Here is a 21,455-nt window from a genome sequence, read left to right as displayed (position 1 = left end):
CAGAAACAGAAGCTGGCTTTGGGCCTTGTGCTCAAGTGCTTTTTATAAGGCTGCATGGAGAGAGTCCTACAGCAATTTGCATCACACACGCCTAGCTCTGTATACTTCTCAGTGTGGAGGGGAGAAGAGTCACTGTAGCTCATTATGTTCGTGTACTGCTTAGACAGTCAGCATGAACACGTACAGTTTGTTACAGAAAAAAAGAGCATTACCGCTTTTCTCAAGACACTGCTCTGAAAAGGAAAGTGGAGTGTGAATTAGGAAGGTCTTAAAATTCCATACACGTGTCCTCAGGACAGCATTTAAGGCTTTCTAAAACTTACAGTTTTCAGCTGAAAAGCAGCTTTTTGAACACTCAAAGCTTTGTATATGCTTCAGTAAAACTGTGACACCCACACTCCTATTCTAAAATATATACAAGCAACAGGTTACCAGTAAAGTTCCTATCTGTGGTCTGTGTAAGTGCAAACACAGTTTCTACACAGAACCATGACACCAAAGGTTCTTAAGTCAGGCTGGCTTTTTTCCAGCCATGAACTTCATAAACTGTTTTTGTCATTGTTTTGTCCTTAAACTGAGACTTCTCATTTTGCTCTCACTTCAGTCCTGCTTTAACAATATTCTTCTAATCATTGTCCGCCCTGCAAACAAGCTAAATAAACCCAAAATCTGAGAAGCAAAAGTAACTTATGGACACTTGAAGCAGTTGGTCACAGAAGACCCTATGAACACAGTCCTGCCTCACAAATATGGCACTTTCATATCATTTTACATGGAAAGATGACTTCAGCTGCAGTAATAACTTCTTCCTCAAACCTTGAGGATATGATCCATTTATATTCCATTACCTTTTTTGCCGTGACTGTCTCCCTGTGACTTTCTGTTTCTTTAGTTGTGCTGGCAGCCCCAGGAGAAATGGCAGGTTTTTCTTTGAACAAGTCACCCTCATCATCATCATCAAACAGGTCAGCTGTAGACTTGACTGCATTAAGAGACAAAACAAAAAGGGAATGAATAGAACAGAACAGCGAGTTCTGAGGAGATAGAGGAGACAGCAGTTGTAAAAGATACCATGATCCCTTTTTAAAGCTGACCAATACCAGAGATCTTGAAGAGAAAAAACTAGCCATGATCTCAAAATGAAACATCATTTACCTGAGAGCACTAGTAACAGACAATGCAGTCAACATCCATTGAGCTGGAGTCAGCAGGCACCTCTAAATTCCCGAATGCAGTGTTTTGCATTAGCTTGGCACCTCTAAATGCCTACAGCCTGCTAACAGGTAGTGCTGAGCGCAGGAGCTAAGTACTGAACTCACTGGGTTCCTATCAGTTTGAATTTTGATGACCCTTAATGTTTAACCTGCCACCGCACACATACAGAGGTACCTGGATCTGGAGGCTTTTTACTTGCTCCCCCAAAGAAGTCATCGTCATCATCATCAAACAGAACAACTTTCCCAGGCTGTTTAGGAGATTTCTCTGTGCTCCTTGCTGCAGGTTTCTTGTTTTTTTCCACAGTTACAGGGGAACTAAAGACATCACTCCCTCCTGCAGGTCAGATGGGAGAAAAAACACACACATTTATTACCAGAGTTACTGAAAAGCTTCCTAAGTGAAGCCAGGCTGATAGTTTCCATCACAGCAACTTCTGATGCATTCCTGCAACAATGTCTCATCAAAAAGCATTAACTAGAAATTTCATGGTAAAATCAAGTTGCAGACTGATGGCCTCTCACTCACACTGCAAGCACTTCTTTCTAACACCTGCTTATCTCCCCTAAAACAACAGTCAGCTCCTGTGTTAAAAGTAGCAAACCCATCAGTCCCACTCTGTTTTCTACATGGACTTCCCAAAGCAGAACCGTACTTTACAAACCAGTAAGCTACAAAAACGTGGACAAATAGAAGTGATAAGGCACCTGGGGAGAGGAGAGGGTAGATGACTGAGCTCTTCCAAGGAGCAGATCTTGTCATGTAAAAATCACTGATACCACTACCACTGGTTGAGTTTGGTCCCAAGATCCCTGAATACTTTAGACAGATAGTCTGCAAACACTTTTAGCCTTTCTGGTAAAATAAGCAGTCTGGTTCTAAGTCATCTTTTTGCTCCTTATATATAGATATTTGGAAACAGTGAAGAAAAGAGACTCATTGAAAGCCTGGTAGAAAGAGTAGAACTGCTATCTGGTTAGAACTCTGCTGATTGCATGAATTTAGAATCACAGCAGCAGTTCATCATTTAAAAAAATAAATATCACAACTAGAAAGTGCCACAGGATTTACAGGAATACAGTCAGGGAACCTGTTTAGATAGTTATTATATATTCTTCTGTTCCTAAACGGGCTGTTCACTGGGAGTGCGTTCATGAAGTGATTTTGAAGAGTAAATGAGCTGGTGACTTTAACCTGTCTACAAGGTACTGAAAAGATGCAACAGAACACTTTGAATAAACACTACATAGAACTTAATGAACAGAACATGATTAGAATGATGGCAAATTCACTGCTTATGCAATGGTACCTCCAAGAAAGAGCAAAGGATAAAGAAAATTGCTATTTGCTGTTTTGAGCTTTGCTATCAAGTCTTACAATTATGTAGAATGACCAGTGCTGACATGTACCTTTGATCTTGGAGTAAAAAGGCTGTACTTGTATATTTCCTACTCTAAAGTGTGCTGAAGGCTCAGTTCGCTAACGTTGTTATATTAAACCAGGCCTTTATTAATAATGGGAAAAATTAAAGCTGAGTTAACTCAGGCAAAGACCCTGCACAGAGACAGTAACTCAGTTAATTCAGAAAGACTGAGGACATACTTCTTTTCATGGCTCAGACTGAAGTTGTATATGCAACACACACCTTAGCCTTTTGTTGTTGTTTTTTTTGTTATTTTTTTGTTTGTTTGATTGGTTTTGGAAAGCTCTAAGCTACAGATCTGCTCCTTCTCCATGTATGCAGATCCTCATAATCAAAATGGAAGAAACATGAGTGATTTTATTTACTTGTGTCACAAAAACAGGAACTTGAATACTGTATTTATAATCTCAGGGAATATGATCTAGTCTGAAAAATCAAAATGCATTTCCTTCACAAAGTATAGAGGGAAGGTGTAACTGTGTACTGCAGATTTAAACAGTATATTACTAGTTAAAGCAACACACATCTTTAAGAGTAAGCTAGCATAGCAGCAGCTGTCAGCTTCCACAGTTATCTCCCATCATTGACACCTACCTTCAGAGCTCCTACAGAATCTTGATTAAACAAAGCATGCTGCAAGTTAGGCTTAGCATGGTAGAAGCGCCTGTATTGGTCATTAAGCACATGATCAAGCAATGCAGTGTTGCTGTATTTTCGCAGCTTTCTTCTTTAAAAGCTCTCCAGTATGGTTTAAAGAAAAGAGCATTTTGTGCATGAAGCAATTTGCTATTGAACAGGTCATACCTGGGAACAGAGACACTGCACCTGCAGGAACTTTCTTTAAGGACTTTGTAGAGGATGCTGAAATCATAGGAAGTACAATACATGGATGTACTTGCTTTACAATGTCAAAGCCTTTAGAACTCTACCACAGAAATAGGAATCTGAGAAGTCTTCTGAGCTCCAGTTTTTGCTCAGTGGCCCAGAAGTCTTTAGACATTCTCCTTGAACCTCTTTCTTTTTGCAGATACATATAAGAACAGTCTAGCTTTCCGTGGTCCATTAAAACTTGCCTATGAAACCAAAGCTTACAAATATGGGGCACATCTACACACAGCAGTATTTACAAGGGTTGACATTCACACATTTGAAACCACTTCAACACAATGTGCCTAAACCAAAATGGCTTAGTCACCAAAGCCATATATGAAAATTCAACTAATACAATGCTTCAACAAAAGCCACTGCAGTACAGAACGCATCAGATTCCTGAAGAATCTGGCTATATAGCTAATGTGAAACTTAAACATTCATCAAGCTGTGAGGATCAATCTTGACCCCACTCAAACCCACCACCGGACACTGCAAAGTACTATTCAGCAACAGGAACCCGTTGTATGCAGCTCTGCCAACACCAGCAAAGACCTCATTTTTAGCTCCAAGAGAACTGGTATGTGTAAACGATCACAGTGAACAAATGTGTAAAATTCAAAGAAAACATAGCTGTTCTCTATTAAGACTGGGGAAGAGAGCTGCCAACAATTGCTACTTCAGACTTCCCAGTTCAGAAAGAACAACACACTACCCGCTAGCTGTGATAAATCCCAGCATAGACAGGACTGCAGAGTTGGTTCTTACCTTCATTTATCATGACTTGTTCCTCTTGCTGTTTTGATTCTTCTCCTTGTGGTACCTCAGCAAAAAGATCACTCTAGTAATAGACAAAAATGAGTGGTGAATTTGTCTGTTATAGAAGACAGATGCCAACTTTTCCACACAGAATATCCCCTTCTGAGCCAAGACAGAGGTAACCACCACTCCCTTCCCAATGGTATGTCTGCACATACACACTTAAACCCAGCTACTCAAGAGTTAACCTGAGCACAGACATTCAGAAAGGTAGCTTTTTCTAAAGTTTAATTTACACTGCAATTCACTCTGATTATCAGTCTGTTTACCAAAGAGAAAGAATGAACTTTCATTTGCACCTCTTCAAGGGCTTACACTAATTAAACTACAGCTGTTTAGGTCCTGGTTACACTCCTCCAAGCTTTCCTATTAAGGCTTACACAGTAAGGTTTAAAGGAAGAATTCAGGTCAGGACACACATAAAAATACTCCTGAATTTCATGTGCATAAGATGAATGATTTATATTGTTGCCAATGAGTCTCCAAAACACTGATTTGGTGCAGATATATACATTATAGCTCAAGAACATTGCAAGACCCTCACATAAGAGTCTTTGAGGAGCAGCACACGTCACAGGTCACTCCCCTTCTCTTCACAACCCAGGGTAGCAAACTCTTACAGCACACAGAACAGCAGCTAAGCTGAAACAAACCCATTTTTAGTACATCCAAACCCAGAAGAAACCTGTGTCTGCCTTCTGGTTCAGTAAGGCCTCCTCCACTGTATAAGGTAAATGAAGATATGTTACCCTTCCTAGACGATCATTTTTCAGCTAACAGAAAAATACTATGTATATGTGGGCAGGCAACACTCAGAGACGTCTACTTGGCTGTCCTGTATCTAGCAGGATAAGGAAAACTGTCTTGATAATAAGTAAGCAATAGAGTTTAATGATAGCTTCATCTGAATTTGCACTGACATAAAGCTGGCTAACAGTACCAGATTTTTTATTTTTGTTTTTTAAAGCTGTTAGCTGCTACTTAAAAAGAAAGCCCGCTAGTCGTTTTTTTTTGTTTGTTTGTTTGTTTTGTTTTTTTTCCTCCAAATAATGGCCACACCTGAGTGGAAACCATTGCACAGAACTATCCTCTTCCCCTCACATAACACCCTTGACCAGTGCTTGTTGGATATATTCCAGCAGATTGACATGGTAAACTTTAAGTCAGCTGTAGATGAGGTCGCCTCCCAAATTCAGTCCAATAGCCTCCTTGGCTCCAAGGAAAATATAACTTTTGTTCCTCTAGTTATAACTAGAAATATAACACCCTGCAAATGCAGTGATTTACCTGCCATTTTGGACAAAGCTGAAGTGTTAGTAGTATCAGCTGCATGATAGAATCAGATGCAATAATTTATTTTACACAGCTTTACGGTAAGATTCTTAAACCTTATTAATTTTAATATAAATCCTTTGTTTTAAGATGAACAAACCATATGGTGTTTGGTTTACTTCCACAGACAGAAGTGAGGTACTGAGCATACTCTGCTGGAATCAGAAGCACTCTAGTGTAATGTCAGGACAACATTTGAATTTCTATCAGCACCATTGCAGAAGAGAGGGCTTTGCACCAAAGGGAACACAAGCATCTTACTTGTGTGGTTTTCTTTCTCCACTGGAACGATAACACTGTTCTATTATGCCTGAATGTTACCAAGCAACAAAATGTTGCTTCATCTCACTGCTGTCCAGAGATGGGGTTCTGAGGTTGTGTTTTTTTTTGTAAGACACACACACATTGCTATTCCTGTCCTCTCTTCCATTCTCACCTCATCATCATCAAAGAGACCTGTCCCACCACTGAAGAGTCCACCCCTAGAACCAAACGGTGTGAAGTCTTCATCGGTCAGCTTAGGAGGCTTGAAGATGTCGTCATCATCATCTAGAAAGCACAAGAACCAAGAGCTGTGACCTGATTTGAGGAAATGGGATAAAGGGACAGCCAAAACAAAAACTAGTATAATTCCAGCCCCTCCCTCTTATAAAGATGATACATACAGAGAAGATGCTGTAGATGGATCAGGTTGTACATGGTTACTCCACAATGTCCCATTTAAGAAACTCTCACTAGGCCTATTTCTGGCCCTGTTTTGCACATGCAGCACAACCTAGATTTGTGTACGCACTCACCCTGAAGGATGTTCACTGATATCCCACCCAGTTTCTACTGCAGATCTTACAACCCTGCCAATGACTGAAAAACAAGAGGAAATCCTACCATCTGATGGAACTCTAGCTTCCTTCTTCTCTTTTGTGGTTTTCCTTGTTTTAGTCTCTGGTGACAGGGCTTTAAGAAGAAAAGTTCAAATGAATGAAACATTACTTATAACCTGTGCTCAACCTATAGTAAAAAGAACCTTAAAAAGTAATATAATCAAACTGGATTATATGTCTTCACATATGTATAATCAACCCACTGAAGCAATTCTATAAGGTACAGATTCTAAAATACACACTTGAAATCATAATGGCATCGTTCTGGCAGACACTATAGGTTCAACATAGTTGCCCACACACTGACTAGTGTCACCCAAGATGGCAGAAAGCAATGCAGCATTACAGATGGTACAGCTCCCACACGGGGCATACAGAACCTTTGAGCACCTCAAATGGCTCCAGACATATGTCATCCCATGATTCAGTTACAAATCCGTAAGTTTTATTCCCTCTCTCTCATCACTCAACAAGGTTATTTCAATAAACAGAAGACTTGCCTCTAACTCAATAAGAAGCTAATCTGATAGCTTTTAGTACTCCAACATCCAAAATCCTAGGTAGACTGCTTGAACCAAGTAAGAACAAATACATATAGAGACCAAAAGACTGTAAGGACCATAGAGACCAAAAGACCATAGAGACTATAAACACGAAAAAAATACAGAGACCATAGAGACCATATACACCAAAAAAAGACTATAGAGACTATAGAAAACGAAAGACTATAGAGACCACAGAGACTATAGGGATTACAGAGACCAAGAGACCACAAAGAACACAGAGACCAAGAAACGGTAGAGACCATAGAGACCAAAAGACGGTAGAGACCACAGAGGCCAAAAAAAAAGACCAAAGAAGAGACCAAAAAAAAGAGATCAAAAAAGAGACCAAATAAAGTCCACAGAGACCAAAAGACTGTAGAGAGTATAGAGACCAAAGACCACAGAGACTATAGAGACCAAGAGACCAGAGACTATAGAGACTATGGAGACCATAAAAATACCATAGAGATCACAGAGCAGAAAGACCACAGAGACCATAGAGGCCAAAAAAGCCCATAGAGACCAAAAGGAGACCAAAAGCCTATAGAGACCACAGAGACCAAAAAAAGGCCATAGAGACCAAAAGAGTGTACAGACTACAGAGACTACAGAGACCAAAGACCACAGAGACTACAGAGACCGAAAGACTATAGAGACTACAGAGAACAAAAAACTGTAGACTATAGAGACCACAGAGACCAAAAAAATACCATAGAGATCAGAGGCCAAAAGGAGACCATACAGAGACCAAAAAAACACTAGAGAGACCACAGAGACCAAAAAAAGGCCAGAGACCATAAGACTGTACAGACTACAGAGACCATAGAGACCAAGAGAGTATAAAGACTACACAGTCCAAAAGACTATAGAGACTACAGAGACCAAAAAACTGTAGAGACTATAAGGACCACAGAGACCAAAAGACTATAGAAAATATAGAGATCAAAAGACTATAGAGACCACAGAGACTATCGATACCAAGAGACCAAAAGACCATTGAGACCAAGAGACCACAGCGACCACAGAAAGTATAGAGACCAAAAGACCATAGAGACTATAGAGACCAAAAAAAAGACCGCACAGAGACCGCACAAAGCACATGTGGTCAAACATGCAGTTTTACATACCAGTGGAGAATCAGATTAGAGAGAAAACCTGTACTATAATATATGCACCTGGGGAGTGACCTTTCTCACCTGAAAGCAGTAAGTTTACCACTATAACTCTCAGTAGGTTTGTGTTCATTCCTATAAGTAATGACCAAAATGTTTCTCAGAGCACAAAACCATTATAATAGTGTCTTTAATTCCTCCTGTCAGGCTTTCACCCAATATATGCTCAAAAATAGATCTGTGTAATTTCAAATATTGTTACACAAAGTTTCCTGTCCAACACTCTCAGGAGCATCCCACTATTTCACAATCACGTATCAAAGCTTAAGAGTTAGCTTACACGAACGGTCTTCATCCTCTTTGACCAGTACTTCTCCTTTGATTCGGGCTGCAAGCTCATCGGCAAATGATGTCGGTCTTTTCTTTTTCTGAGGAGTATGGAAAATAACAGCATATTCCTTATATGCAGTCCCATTACCAGTTTGATGCAATTGCAATTGCAAGTATTGTATTCTACAGCCTCAATTGTACAATTTCCTATCCACAATTTGATTGAAGCACTCATTAGAGGCAATGTAACTTTCTATTAAGAAAGGAATTAGGAGATTGTGTGTGAATCAAGGAAAAGCCATTTCTAGTCCTTTATGATAATAGTTTTTAATATCACCTTATTTTGGGAACATGACCAGCAAGAAGCATTTGCCACACACAAATGCAACAATTTCTTAATGACATTTAGAGACAGCTTTGATGCCAATTTAGGGTTCAAGAAGCAAAACTGGAACAATCACGTTGAAAGACCATACAGGATTCTTACAGGCCCTCTCTATAGGATCCCATCTCATGTAACCAAGAGTTACTGTTATAATCACACCTTTCAGATTTTTCATGATAGAAGTAAAAAAATCTATTCCCACAAAGAGGCAACATTTACTTACAGTCTTTGTGCTTACCTCTATGTCTCCATCCTCATCTTCCTCTTTTTCAGAGTCAAAGAGATCACCACCATCATAATCATCTTCATCACTCATCTGTGCCGTCCTCTAAGAAAAAAAATAAATACTCTGTTGTGTTCTCCTGAAGTTGGCATACAAAAGCATAAGCAAAAAAAAAAAAAAAAAATTAAAAATCCACCTGCTTCAATAAAATATTCAAAGCAAATTTACTGAAAGGATGGAAACATTCAGCCAGTTTGAGGTACCACACAACTTTTTAGAGGTAAGAACAGAGTGCCTCTAGCTGTAAGTAACTTAATGTATTCTCTAGTACACTAGCTCTATGGTGCATCACCAAACATTTCTCAATCAGGATCAACTGAGGACAATAAGGCTGTCCTCACAAGGAGTGTACTGCTACCGTACATAAGCCTGAACTGCTTTGTCTGCCCAGTTTCCCTTAGTTTACTAACTGCTCTCCACCAAAGACCTAGTAATTACGCCTTATATCTGGAACACTGAGATTAGCTAGTACAAAATTTTGCCATTTTGAGCTATTCCAAACCTAGATAGCAGTATCTTAAATATAGTACTAAGTTACTAAGTACTTAAAAATACATCAGGCATACAAAGTTACCCTATGAAGACCAATACAACTTCATGTAACTAACATCTGAGTGCTTTTGTAACATTGCTTTAACAATTTTAAAAAAGGGTTAGTTTTTGAAACACTGTTCTTTTGACCCTCATCTTCTCAGCGGGTGGGTCCCCAGTATAAGTCTCTTTTTCACTGATACGTTTAACATGGATAAGATTCCTTCCCCTAGCACCAACAGTTGAAGTCAGGCTTGAATTTCTAAACCTAAACATTTATTTTTCTCTTTTCATTTGTTACCCAAATAGTCACACTTTCCAAATGCTTCATACTGTTCTTATCTTTCATTTCATGTCATACCCAGACTGCGTTGTTCCTTACTACTTGCTTTGCAAGTTCAGAACTTTAATTAGACATAATAATCCCTCAGAAACCTAGTTTTCCTAGGGTTGATTCTTTCAACTCTCTTGGAACCAAAGTTATTGCTGAGGAAAACACATATCAGGCAATGCTATTGCACATATGCTTTTCATCTAATGATGGCTTGCAAGCATGTCTTTAACCCCAGTACAGGTTCAACTGCACAATATAGTGCCACCTAGTCAGGACAACCTACCCATACAAAGTTATACAAACCAGGCTTAAACAAGCCTTTTAATAGTTAACTGTCTAGAGCTCTGATCGCTTTATTACATTCTCAGTCTGTCTCAAGCAGTGAGTCTTTCAGGTGGTACCAAGGTGTATAATCATACCGTCTTTTGGTCATCTTCACTAGGGTTTCCAAATTCATCATCTGATTCCTGGAACATAAGAGACCAAAGACAAGCATCACACATTGCTTCATTCAGTGGCTAAGGGATAGGGCTCAGAAACTTTGGACTTGCTTAGGTTTAGAAATTCACATCTCTTCACTGCAAACACATGATTGTTTGCCCACCACTGACCACCTTCATGAAAGGAGCTCAGTAAAGCATCAGTGAGTTAGCAAAGAGAGCAAGCTCCATTTCAGTAACCCAAAAGGGATTAAACTTTAGTTGAACAAAGATACCAAAAGCAAATTCCTGAGGAAAAAGGGAGTGCTTCTACAACACATGCATAAACCAGAAACATTCCAGCTAAGGCAGACAAAATATCAGAATTTGTTATTCCAATGCAGTGGATTCATAAGGCAAAGCCTGGAGGTGCATTACTGAAACCTGTTTAAATATATTCCTGTTAGTTTCCATTCCATTCTTTGTCACTGTAACTTACAACAAATTTGCCCTCCATCAATTCAATTGTTCATTGCAAAAGCTTCAAGCTGAGTTTGCTTCACAACGTGAAACTAAACTGGAATAAAAAATTTCAGTCTGAAATATTCTACTATAACAGCAGTTAGAGCCAACACCACTTTACTGCTCTTCTGAAAGGCTGCAGAGGAAATTATTGTGTAAGAATAGTAACAGAAAAATACATTTACAACTGACACAGGGAGCATACCTTGCAATACTGTCTTGATACCACACACGGAAAACCAAGTTAGGTAATGGCCTCGCAGGCAAACAAGGACTCATGAATACCTATGCAAAGTAGCTAGTACTCTGTTGCTTACCTCTTCATCCTTTTCTTCGCTGTCAATCACACTTCCACGATCACTATCTACTGATCCTTCTATTTTAAATGAAAACAGAAAAGTTAAGATCAGACGTGACATCTGCACACAGAGCTTGCTGGTCAGCAGACACACCTACTGCAACTTTAAAGGCTTTGCGATGAGAACTAAAAATCAGATTAAAAAGAGCGGTTTGAAAGTGCTTTGTAGTCTGCTGAAATTCTAGCATTTTGTGTTTCCAATACACAGAGCACAAGGTACTGATAACTCACATATTTGGAAAGGTGGTTGTTACAGCCTAGTGCATGTTTCGCCAGCTAACTGCAGTATGCATCTAAACGTGCAAAAACACTATGCAGCATAACAAAAGCTATTAAATTAAAACCAAAGACCAAAGTCTTAAATTAGGAGCTAGTTACTCCCATTGAAATAAAAGGTCATTCCAGCACATACCTTCACTAGTCAGATCTCCAAGACCAACATCATCTTGTTCCATGAACTGCTGAGAGCCAATCAAGTAAGGTAAAGGCCTGTCAATATAGAGATCCTAGAAAGAGACAACATGAAGTCTTTCTGATATCTAGGAACAGCTCTACATTGCTAATGAATCCTACAACCCTTATTTTAAGGCAAGGAAGATACAAACTAGATTCATGAGAATCCCACCAGACATACACTTCAAGTTAGGTGGGCCAACTGAGATTTATTCCTTTTAACGCTGTCAAAGAACATGGGCTACTTCTATTTGTATGGTCCCAGCACATTTTCTAGATGTCTTAACAACATAAAAATATCTTTGCAAATCCTACATCTAGGATTCTTCATTACTGGTACAGTAAAAAATGACTAGAAAGACACTGTTTGTACCTAAAAAGCATGACATTTAAAGGTGCCCTTCCACCCAGAACTCAGACTTTCATTTCCAAGTTCATCGCTGTTGAAATAATTCCATAAAGTGAGACATTCTTTAAAGATAAACCCAACTGCAAGACAAGCAGGCTACACAAGAAAATAGCTCAGCAAGGAGCATTTCTGCTTTAGATATAGTCACCAAATCCTCTTTTTAGATAAAAAATATCAATTTTATATCAACATAGTGACACTGCTTGCAGAAGTGAAGAGCAAGTCCAACAAAACCAAACTCAAACGCAATGCTCCCAGCAAGAACAGGTCTCTCTACCTTTGGCTCAAGTATCAGTTCCACCCTTTCATTACTTTCTTCCTCTTCCGAGTCAGAGTTGCCTGCTTTGATGTCTAGCTGTTCAAAAGCACTGTCTAGAACTTGCAACCCATAATTCACCGCTTCTTGGATTTTGGGAATCAGATCAGCTTCTTTCTGTTCCCGTGTCCTTTCCTTTAACAACAAGAAAACACACACTGTCATTGCATTTTATTCAAGACTCAATCTCACTGCAACACGTATGCAAAAATTTAACATCAGATTAGTATGGAGAAAGCTTTTTCACTATATGCAGGAGAAAGACCTTCATGAGCTTCCCCCCCCCCCTTAATTCACCTTTATCAACCTGGTGAACTGAGACATTCTAAAGACCCACACCAGCAAAGCACTATCCTATTTGGGCTTCCAGCTCATCAAGGGAACCTTTGTGGTATAACACACTAAGACTATAAGATATATAAAAAAGCTCTGAGTTTCTCTCCCTGGGAATTGTTGTTAGATTTTGCTTCCCTAGTTCACTACCTCTGAATTCAATACGGCCTGAGGCCTCAATTCTCTTGCTGAAGAAATATGCATAGCTGTTGAGATATCAACACAAGTCTTGTCTACTAGATTACAATATTGAGTTTGGGGGGGCTCTAACAGGTTATCATAAGCTTCAATACTACTTTTCAATGTTATGCTTGAATGCCATAAGCTTATAAAGTAGAAAGACTTCAAGGAGAAAGGAAACACTTTGCTTTGTAAGCTCATAGAAGTAAATACTCATGGAAGCTTAAGTTAACTACCTGTTCTGTTTTGTCTCCAACATCAGCTTTGGGAATAGGCTCTTCCACTTCTTCATCATAGACTCGCTAAAAATTCAAGCACAAATAACTCAAGAACAACGTACTGCTGCAAGGGCTAAATCATGAGCACTGCCAACAAAATAAAATACACTGTTAATATGTGATTAAACTATACATTAATTCATGAAATATTAAAAAAAGAAATAAACCATAGATGATGCCAGGCATCTTCATAGCTTCCTTCCTGCGTTGCAGTCATTATCAAGTTCCTATCATGCAGCCTCTCAAGCCAACTGAGGTGATTCAAGACTGCAAATGTCACTACAGTAGAAGAAGACAAGTTGAGCATTTAATCCCATTCACAGATTGACCTAAATATGTTTGAAAAAAATACACATAACACTGTTTAACCCTCTATTATTAAGCTGTTCCAGAAGCCTTCAAAAATCAAGACTAAATTTATTTATGGTCAGTCAGGTTTGGTCACCCAGCAGCTTTTCTCCTTTTTTTGTATCTTTCTCCCGTTCTTACAGAGAAAGGTCACATCCTCCCTCAGCCTTCAGTTTGTTCTGATGGTTCCTCCATCCAGCACTTTTGGCACTCTCTTGTAGGAACAGCTACAAGGAGACACAGCGAAATAAAGAGTACCCCTTGAATCTCTCAAGCACAGATGGAAGTTATCCTCTTGGAAGAGACAGATCTCTTTCTATTGCTAAATTGAGAACTAGAAGTGAGGACCCATTTCTGTGCACTTAAATTTGGGCACAAACATTTTGAAGCACCCAAGACTTAAGACATTTGGTACAAACTGTTCTCAGTGAAGTCATTACGCTGAACAGTGAAGGTAGGCCAGAAAAGACACTGCTGTACTGAGAAAAAAAAAAAAAAAGGAAAAGAAAAGAAAAAAAGCCACCCACAACAGAAACCCAGATTTTCATTGCCTTGTCCTCTGCCAGCGTCTTTCCAATAATGGCATCATGACTTCAGAGGAGATACATGTGGCTTGCGAGGAATGCTGATCAAAACAAAATACTTGATAAAGGCCAGTGATAGGGAAAAAAACAAAACCCACAAATGTGTAAAACTATTAAAGCTCTACATCTTAATTACACACTAGCTTTTAGCAATACAGTATCACAAGGGGCTTTCACATCTTTCTTGTAACCCTTCCAAAATAGCAACAATCACAAAATGGTACAATTCATTAACAGGCAGCTCTTCTTGACCAAATATTAATAGACAACCACCTGCAGACTAGCACCTTTAATTTTATGTTAAAAGCAGTTTGTGTAATAGCACTGAGCAAGCCTACAGCACTGTACAGCATTCTTTATACTTAGACAGACAACCGAGTGCAGCCAAGCGCTGCATTCACGCTACCTGTAAAGATACACCAAGAAATGGAAAGGAAATCCCAGTCACCACATCACATGTAAACATGGCAAGTAATGCAGAAGAGGCAAAAGGGAATCCACACATCTTGGACTGTGCATCACTCACAAAGGAGTTGGGAGGCCTTTTAAAACAAAGTGTTTAGAGATGGAGTGGCTTATAAACCACCACTTGCCACAAAGCGAAAGCATTTTACCCGTTGCAGCGCGGGGACCCACCAGGGTTTGAAGCACAAGCTCGGCGCCACACACCACCATACTCACGTTCTCTATGAACTGGGTGTTTGACAGCATGAGAAAGTCGTTGAAGACATTGTGGAGGCGGCAGTCCGCGGCTTTTGTTTCGCTGATCAGCCCGTCCACTTGCTTCTTGATCTCGTGCGTCCTGGAGATGGTTTGCTGCGAGAACTCTTGCAGGAAACGCAGCAGCTGCCGGGGACAGGGGAAGGCAGCGCTAGGGGCAGCTCCTTCTGCCCCCCAGCGCCACAGCCGGCTGCGATCGCGCCCTCACCGCCACGCACACGCCTGGCCCCAGCCCCGGCCCCGGCCCCGACCCCCGGCCCCAGTGCTCACCCCGGCGTCCGAGGCCAAGGACCAGCTCTGGCTGCCCTTACGGATCTCCTCCAGCGACCAGGGCCGCTCCCACACCGCCGCCGGCTCCGCCGCGTCCCGCGCCCCGTTCATCATCTGCGGGAGAAGGGCCGTGAGCCGAGGGGCCGGGGGGCCGCGGCCGCCACCTCCAGCCTCCCCGCCGCTCACCCTGACCGCGGGCCGGGCCCCTCCCCGCAGTCAGCTGAGCGCGGTCATGTGAGGCCCGGCGGGGCCCGGAGCCTCCGCCACAGCCGGGCGAGGCCTGCGTGAGGCCCGGCCGGGCCGGCAGGGGGCGCGGCGGCGCCGCGGGAGCGGGGCGCGGGGCAGGCGGCAGCAGGCGGGCCGCAGGCCTCGGGGCGTGTGGCTGAGGGGAACGAGCCGCCCTCCTCAGTGCCAGCTCTGTAATATAAACACACCACCACTAGGCTGGCCCAAACCGTAGCACTTCAAGAATTTTAATACACGTAATAAAGCAGAAAATAAAATAATAAAAAAAAAAAGTGCAAGGAGACAAATGTTTGTTCGGGGTCGTTTCACAACAATGTCCTGAGCAAGGTTGTAAAAATGCTACACAGATGGGATTAATCTAAAATTATTCTCCAGGCTCTTGGTGTTTTGCCGCAGTTCCTTCCTCTGCAGCATTCCAAAAAGCAGCAAAGCTTTTAGTTAGTTTCCATATTTATTGAAATGTGGGATTAAATCCAACAAGTTCTTGGTTGTTAATGTGAAGTGTTTGTCTGCCTGGCACAGAACTGTGTGCGTTACAAAACGTGGGGTTTATACGCTCTCTGTGTCGTGATGCTGAAAATGGGCATCTTACAATCAGGCAGCTTCAGGTCTGAGGACCTTGTGGATTAGGTTCCACTGGGAAAAAAGACAACAACATGGAAGCTAAATGTTCCTTAGGGAAAATTGTTTCTGAGACACGTACACCGATCTCTGAGCAGATGGGGCTACAAAGAGCACAATAAAAATCTGCCTTCTAGAAGGTCCAACCTAAACATTATTGTCAGGCACCCAAAGAACATTTCAATCCCAAAATTCCTTTTGGAGAAGAATTTTGCCATATTCCTTGTAGAGGTTAAAGAGAAGATGACAACAAGAAAAATCACTCGCTGTTCTCCTCAGAACTTTACATATAAGTATACAATGTAAATGTACCAATAATCACATTTATCATCAGGGATTGATCTGCACGATAAGAAACTGACCATGTAAGACTGCACAGATCTGAGCTGCCTGATACCCATGCTTACAGGCATGCCTGAGCTCTGTGGCATAGCTTGCTATTTCTATGTGACGTTGAGATCTGTATCTGTGTACTTCAGATTCCCTAGGACCTTCCAGAGCAGGGCAGAGTGCTTCTGGAATTGGGCTGGGGGGCAAGCTCTTTCCTGCATGGTCACCAGGACAGAAGTTACAGCTCCTTGCCATTCTTGCAGTCCCACTGGTCTGTTTTGTGCATTTGCAGTGGTGTGAGAAATGCCAGAGGTCTTCTGGTGGGGCTCTGAAAGGCTGCAGTGGAAGTGTCTAAGGTGGGGTCAAACAGTCAGAATGTTACTGCAGTCCTTGTGAATTGCAAAGGTGGGCCAGAATACAGGGCACAAAAAGTTTGAAGAAAACATGTGCAAAACAGAGTTGAGAAACATAGCACACACTGCAACTGCTGCTCTCTTCTCCTGGACATCCTTCCAGTTTCTGGTGAAGAACTGGCACAGTATAACAGGTTGCTATATTTACGCAGACACGATGCAAGAGGAAACAAACTTTCACGGACCTCTTCCCGGACCTATTTCACTCTGTTTTCTGTAGTGAAGCTCCATGGCAGAAAAAGTCACTGACCATCCAGAAACTGCTTGTTAGCCTTGTCTCTAAATGTTTACTATCCCAGACTGCTGCCAGCTCATGAATCTTCTGGTTGGTTCTAGTAAAACAACACTTAGGATTGGAGGCAATAGCAATGAAAGTTTGCTGTTCTGATCTAGAAGCTTGCTTACATACAGACTTGGCACCAGGAATATGAAATTACAGCTGGCTCTGGGGATTTCCCAAACTGAGCTGGAGACACAGATGTAAATATGTGTCTGGAGTTTGCCTCCTCAATATGATAATGAAATTAGCTGAGCTTAGACTGAGCAGTGGAGAGTTCATCCTGGCACACATTAGTATTCTGTGCTGTAGCAATCTGGACGCTTTTCTCCTGGCTTAGGTCCCTAAACTTCCTTCCTCTGGAAACTAAGGCATAGGCTGGGGAGAAAAAAGGGTGGGATAAGTATGAGAAATGGTTGGAGGTACTCAGACCAAAGAGCACAGTAAGACTCCTTAATCCACCAGTTTAAGTGTTGGTTATCCTAACCACAAAGCATGTTCTTTATGTTCACAAAGAAATATCTTCAAGCATCGGTACAAAAAGCAACTGCAACGCAAAGGAGAAAATACAGTATTCATACTCTTGCACAAGCTGACAACTCATTTTCAATAGCATACACAATGATTTCCACAGGCTCATGGAACTGCACAGGACTTTTTGCAGCTGCGGAAGGCTAAAGACAAGATGATGGAACCTTGAAAATCATTTGGAGGCCGGTGGCTTGCACTTGATATGTATGACCACAGTTATTGCTTCTGCGCAACTTCTACAGAGCTGAGGGCAAACATTTCCATTTGGAATGGATCCCGACTACTCTCAGAGCAAGTAATAGGTTGCTTTATCCAGAAAATATCCCAAAAGCAACATGGCCAGCTTTAAGGGAGATATTGTGTATGCTGTATTTATTTGCTTCTAGACCATAAGCAACTCTTTTAGGCACAGAATAATTTCTAAACCACATATGCTGACTATGAAATAAAAATATATATTCTGAGTTGGTACAGGACTATTAAAAGGATCGTCTGATTTTTTTTTTCTTTTATTTATTTTTAAACTCTTTGGATGAAGCATTTGCTAAATTCATATTAATGTTTGCTCATAAAGAATTTACAGCTTATAGTAGACAAAGATTTAGGATCTTGATGTGAAATTTTATATCAATTTAAATATAATTCTCTCTTCTTGAGAATCCGAGGTAACTATATGCCATACAGCTAGCCTGGATTTTATTTTATTTATTTTTTTTTTTTGTAGGTAAAACCTTTGACATAAGTACTGCTTTATGTTGCCTTAAATTTGAAATGCTAACAAAAGCTTAAACAGACACAGCATTTGGTTAATCTCACAAATGTTTACAAAGAAAAAAAAAAAAAAAAGAAAAAAGAATACCACAACCAGCTTTCCTAACACAAAGTAAATATGTTTTTTATACTTTTAGAACAGGATGCAAACAAAAGAAACAGTTCATTTACAATAAGAAGATAAGCTCCTTTATCATTCTAGGAAAAAAAAAAAAAAACACAGTTCATGCATTGTTCTTTATTTTTCCTGCCACTCCTCATTCTTCTGCATATATTGTGTTGTGTAGGTTGGTACAGACATGGATTGAGATGCAGTAATTGCAGTTAAAAGCCCTGCAATTACTAGAACTTGGGGCTGGCTACTGAAGTCAGGGCTGGAGGATGCCTTGGTGCCTGGCGCACAGTGTAGAAAGGAGTGTCTATAGCTAGAAATAAGTACGTGCACTGGACCTGCCTGAAGCCCCCTTCCGCCTCTCCTGGTTAATGCATGACAGACTACACCACTTGTGTATCAGAGAATTTATCTCAGGGAATCCAAAACCAGCTGACCTTTCCTTTAAAATAATTAATTATAACCCGTGTGTCAGAAATTAGCAGACTGTGATTACCCATTACCTAAAAGACCTTGCTGCCAGATACTCTGTCAAACTAAATGGATTTTTCTTGATAAAATGAGTTGTCATACAAGCAGGAAAAACAAAACAACAACCAAAAGCCAAACCAAACCAAACCAAACCAAAACAAAACAAAACAAAACAAAAAAAAAACAACAGGGCTGATAAACTCATTTCAGGTAAATAGAAGTCCTAAAGAAGTAAAAAGAGAAGAACTGCTAGCCCTCTAAAAGAAATTGGGCTCAGACACACATGACTTTGCTGGCTCATCAATTATCTCATGTGGTTTTTGATCCTAAAAGTTCACCTCTCATGGTAAAACCGTGGTCTTAGAAGGATGACCATTACCCTGGAATTCCCTCGCAGTAGGGCAGGATTGCCTAGTGTGAGGAGGAAGGGGGAAGGTGAGTATTGGGCTCCATCTCTGGGGTCCGAAGTCCTCTATGGTCAGGTAGTAAGCTCTGAAACTTGTAACCTCTGACACGCTTAAACAAGCCACCCCGAGTAATACATCAGGTCAATATTAGAATCAACAAATAATAATAAAAAAAAAGCTCTTAAATCATAGTCCCATGGTAGTCCTGTTCATTCTTTATCAAAAAATGGAAATATGAAACTCACATGAGTAGTAAAATATTTCTAACCTCCCAGTTTTGTAAATAGGTCAAGAAATCATACTTCCCATATCAGTTGATATATCATACCTGATAAAGCAACAAGGATGCAGGAAAACTGTGAGTTTATATTCCCACCTTATGACCCTGGTTTTGATCCAGCAAAGCCTTTACCAAGCATATGCTTGAGAACAAGGAGTGGCTTCACTGGAGACAATTAAATTACCCACATGTCTAAAGCCAGGGGCATATTGAAGTGCTTTGCTCGATTCAAGCCCTAAGATCTAATCTGAAGAATGCAGAAGTTAACAGGTGTTTTCCAGCCTTCTTCAGTGGACTTGGAACTTAGTTAAGCTAAAACTGCTATTTCCAACGTATGTAAACTTTAGTTCTCTGTATGACTTCTGTACAAATATTTGTCTGTATAGTATATATATCTTCGATGGAATCTGCAGTGAGCATTGCAAAATCCTTGCTCTCCCATCGAGGATTAGCCCCCAACAAGGACAGATGTCCTCTGGTTGGGCAGAAGCTGAAAGTGAAAGCTTTGATGATAGGAAGTAAGAACATGCAGCTTACATTTAAAAAGAAGGGAAAGTCATATTGCTTTTTAAGTGAATTTGGATACATCAAAAATATACATACTTAGATGAGAAGCTGAAAGCAGCTACAAAGGGAATAAAGCTACAGGATAGTTTAGAAGCATACCAAAGAATTCATGCTAGGTTCTGTATATGCATATTCATATAAGCAACACTGCTATTAAAGGATCATTAAAGGGCTTTTTAATTGCTGTTAATAGATTGCTGTTGCAGTGTATGCATCAATCCTGGCACACAGGAATGGCACAACAGCAGCAAATCACCCTCTTTCCATCACCCCAAATCAGACCGGTAGGATTTCATACACCCCTGAAAGAAGGTGAATTCAGCTCCTTTGAACTGAATCCCTTCCACCTTGCTCTCCACTGTTGCTGCTGGCTTGTGTCTCTTGCTGTCTCTTGAGTCCCCTTGAGTGGGCTGGTTGCTCTGGGAGACCTTCTTGTCCAGCCTCAGTTTGCCCTGAGGCAAAGGCAAAGGCAAACGCAAACGATGCGTTTGCAAAGGCAAACGATGGTCTGAATACCTGCTCCTGGTCCACAACAGGCTGGATAAATACTGGGTCATACTGGGCTGCCTACTGGAAGGTCCCAGAGAAGTACTCGTAACATCTAGAAAAATAATACCATGATAGCTGGGCAGGATGAGCTTTTCAGGTATTTCTCTAAGTGTCAACACTTCTGAGAAAGTGCTGAGACATGAGAAGCTGAAAGAGACCAGACATGTTTAGCAGCATTCAACTGGGAAGCTAAGAAAGGTCCAAGTAGCAGTTGTTATACCAGCAAAGCCTTACAAATGTTTCCTGATTTTTAGTAGTCTTGGGCCGACCTTCAAGGCAGTTTTGTCTCTCTTCTTCCTGTATGACAACTGGTGAAAAGCAAATTAGCACCGTATTACGGAAGCAATCATTCTTGCAAAAAGTGTGTTAAAATAATCTCACTAGAAATGTAGCAAGATCTAAGACTTGAGGAAGAGACTAGGGAAACAATTCTCTTAAAGCAAGATCCTGAAACGGGAGGTTCAAAGACACTCGGAGGAATGCCAGCCTACCAGCAGACAATGAGCAGCATGGCTGGCAGGGCTCCAACGTGTTTATCAAGAGCTCATTGACAGAAGAATAAGGTGTTCTGCCTAACAAGTGCCTTGAAAGCAAAAGCAGTCTTGCTTTGAGCTGTCTATGAAAAATCAC

At 40.8% G+C, this 21,455-nt stretch overlaps 1 protein-coding gene across 4 annotated transcripts in view; it reads right to left on the bottom strand.

Moving 5' to 3' along the window:
• LOC309880278 (WASH complex subunit 2-like) overlaps positions 1-15,434 on the bottom strand; it is a 34,859-nt gene extending 19,425 nt beyond the window's left edge. For 3 of the 4 annotated variants that reach the window (XM_082765059.1, XM_082765056.1, XM_082765057.1), the window contains exons 1-15: positions 15,251-15,434; positions 14,942-15,106; positions 13,287-13,352; positions 12,499-12,672; positions 11,772-11,865; positions 11,319-11,377; positions 10,480-10,527; positions 9,151-9,240; positions 8,538-8,625; positions 6,545-6,613; positions 6,096-6,208; positions 4,277-4,349; positions 3,443-3,499; positions 1,390-1,551; positions 849-982 (exon numbers count right to left, since the gene is read on the bottom strand). In XM_082765059.1, the coding sequence (XP_082621185.1) occupies positions 849-982; positions 1,390-1,551; positions 3,443-3,499; positions 4,277-4,349; positions 6,096-6,208; positions 6,545-6,613; positions 8,538-8,625; positions 9,151-9,240; positions 10,480-10,527; positions 11,319-11,377; positions 11,772-11,865; positions 12,499-12,672; positions 13,287-13,352; positions 14,942-15,106; positions 15,251-15,364 (1,506 nt within the window). In that variant the 5' untranslated portion in view covers positions 15,365-15,434. The remainder of the gene's footprint in view (positions 1-848; positions 983-1,389; positions 1,552-3,442; positions 3,500-4,276; positions 4,350-6,095; positions 6,209-6,544; positions 6,614-8,537; positions 8,626-9,150; positions 9,241-10,479; positions 10,528-11,318; positions 11,378-11,771; positions 11,866-12,498; positions 12,673-13,286; positions 13,353-14,941; positions 15,107-15,250) is intronic. The other variant, XM_082765058.1, reaches the window with a different exon arrangement.
• Positions 15,435-21,455: the final 6,021 nt, after the last annotated feature.

Source organism: Aythya marila (genome assembly GCF_965140915.1).
Source record: "Aythya marila genome assembly, chromosome: 7".
Classification (NCBI taxonomy): domain Eukaryota; kingdom Metazoa; phylum Chordata; class Aves; order Anseriformes; family Anatidae; genus Aythya; species Aythya marila.
Note: the sequence above shows the minus strand (reverse complement) of the source record. Positions and strands in the feature narration are given on the sequence as shown.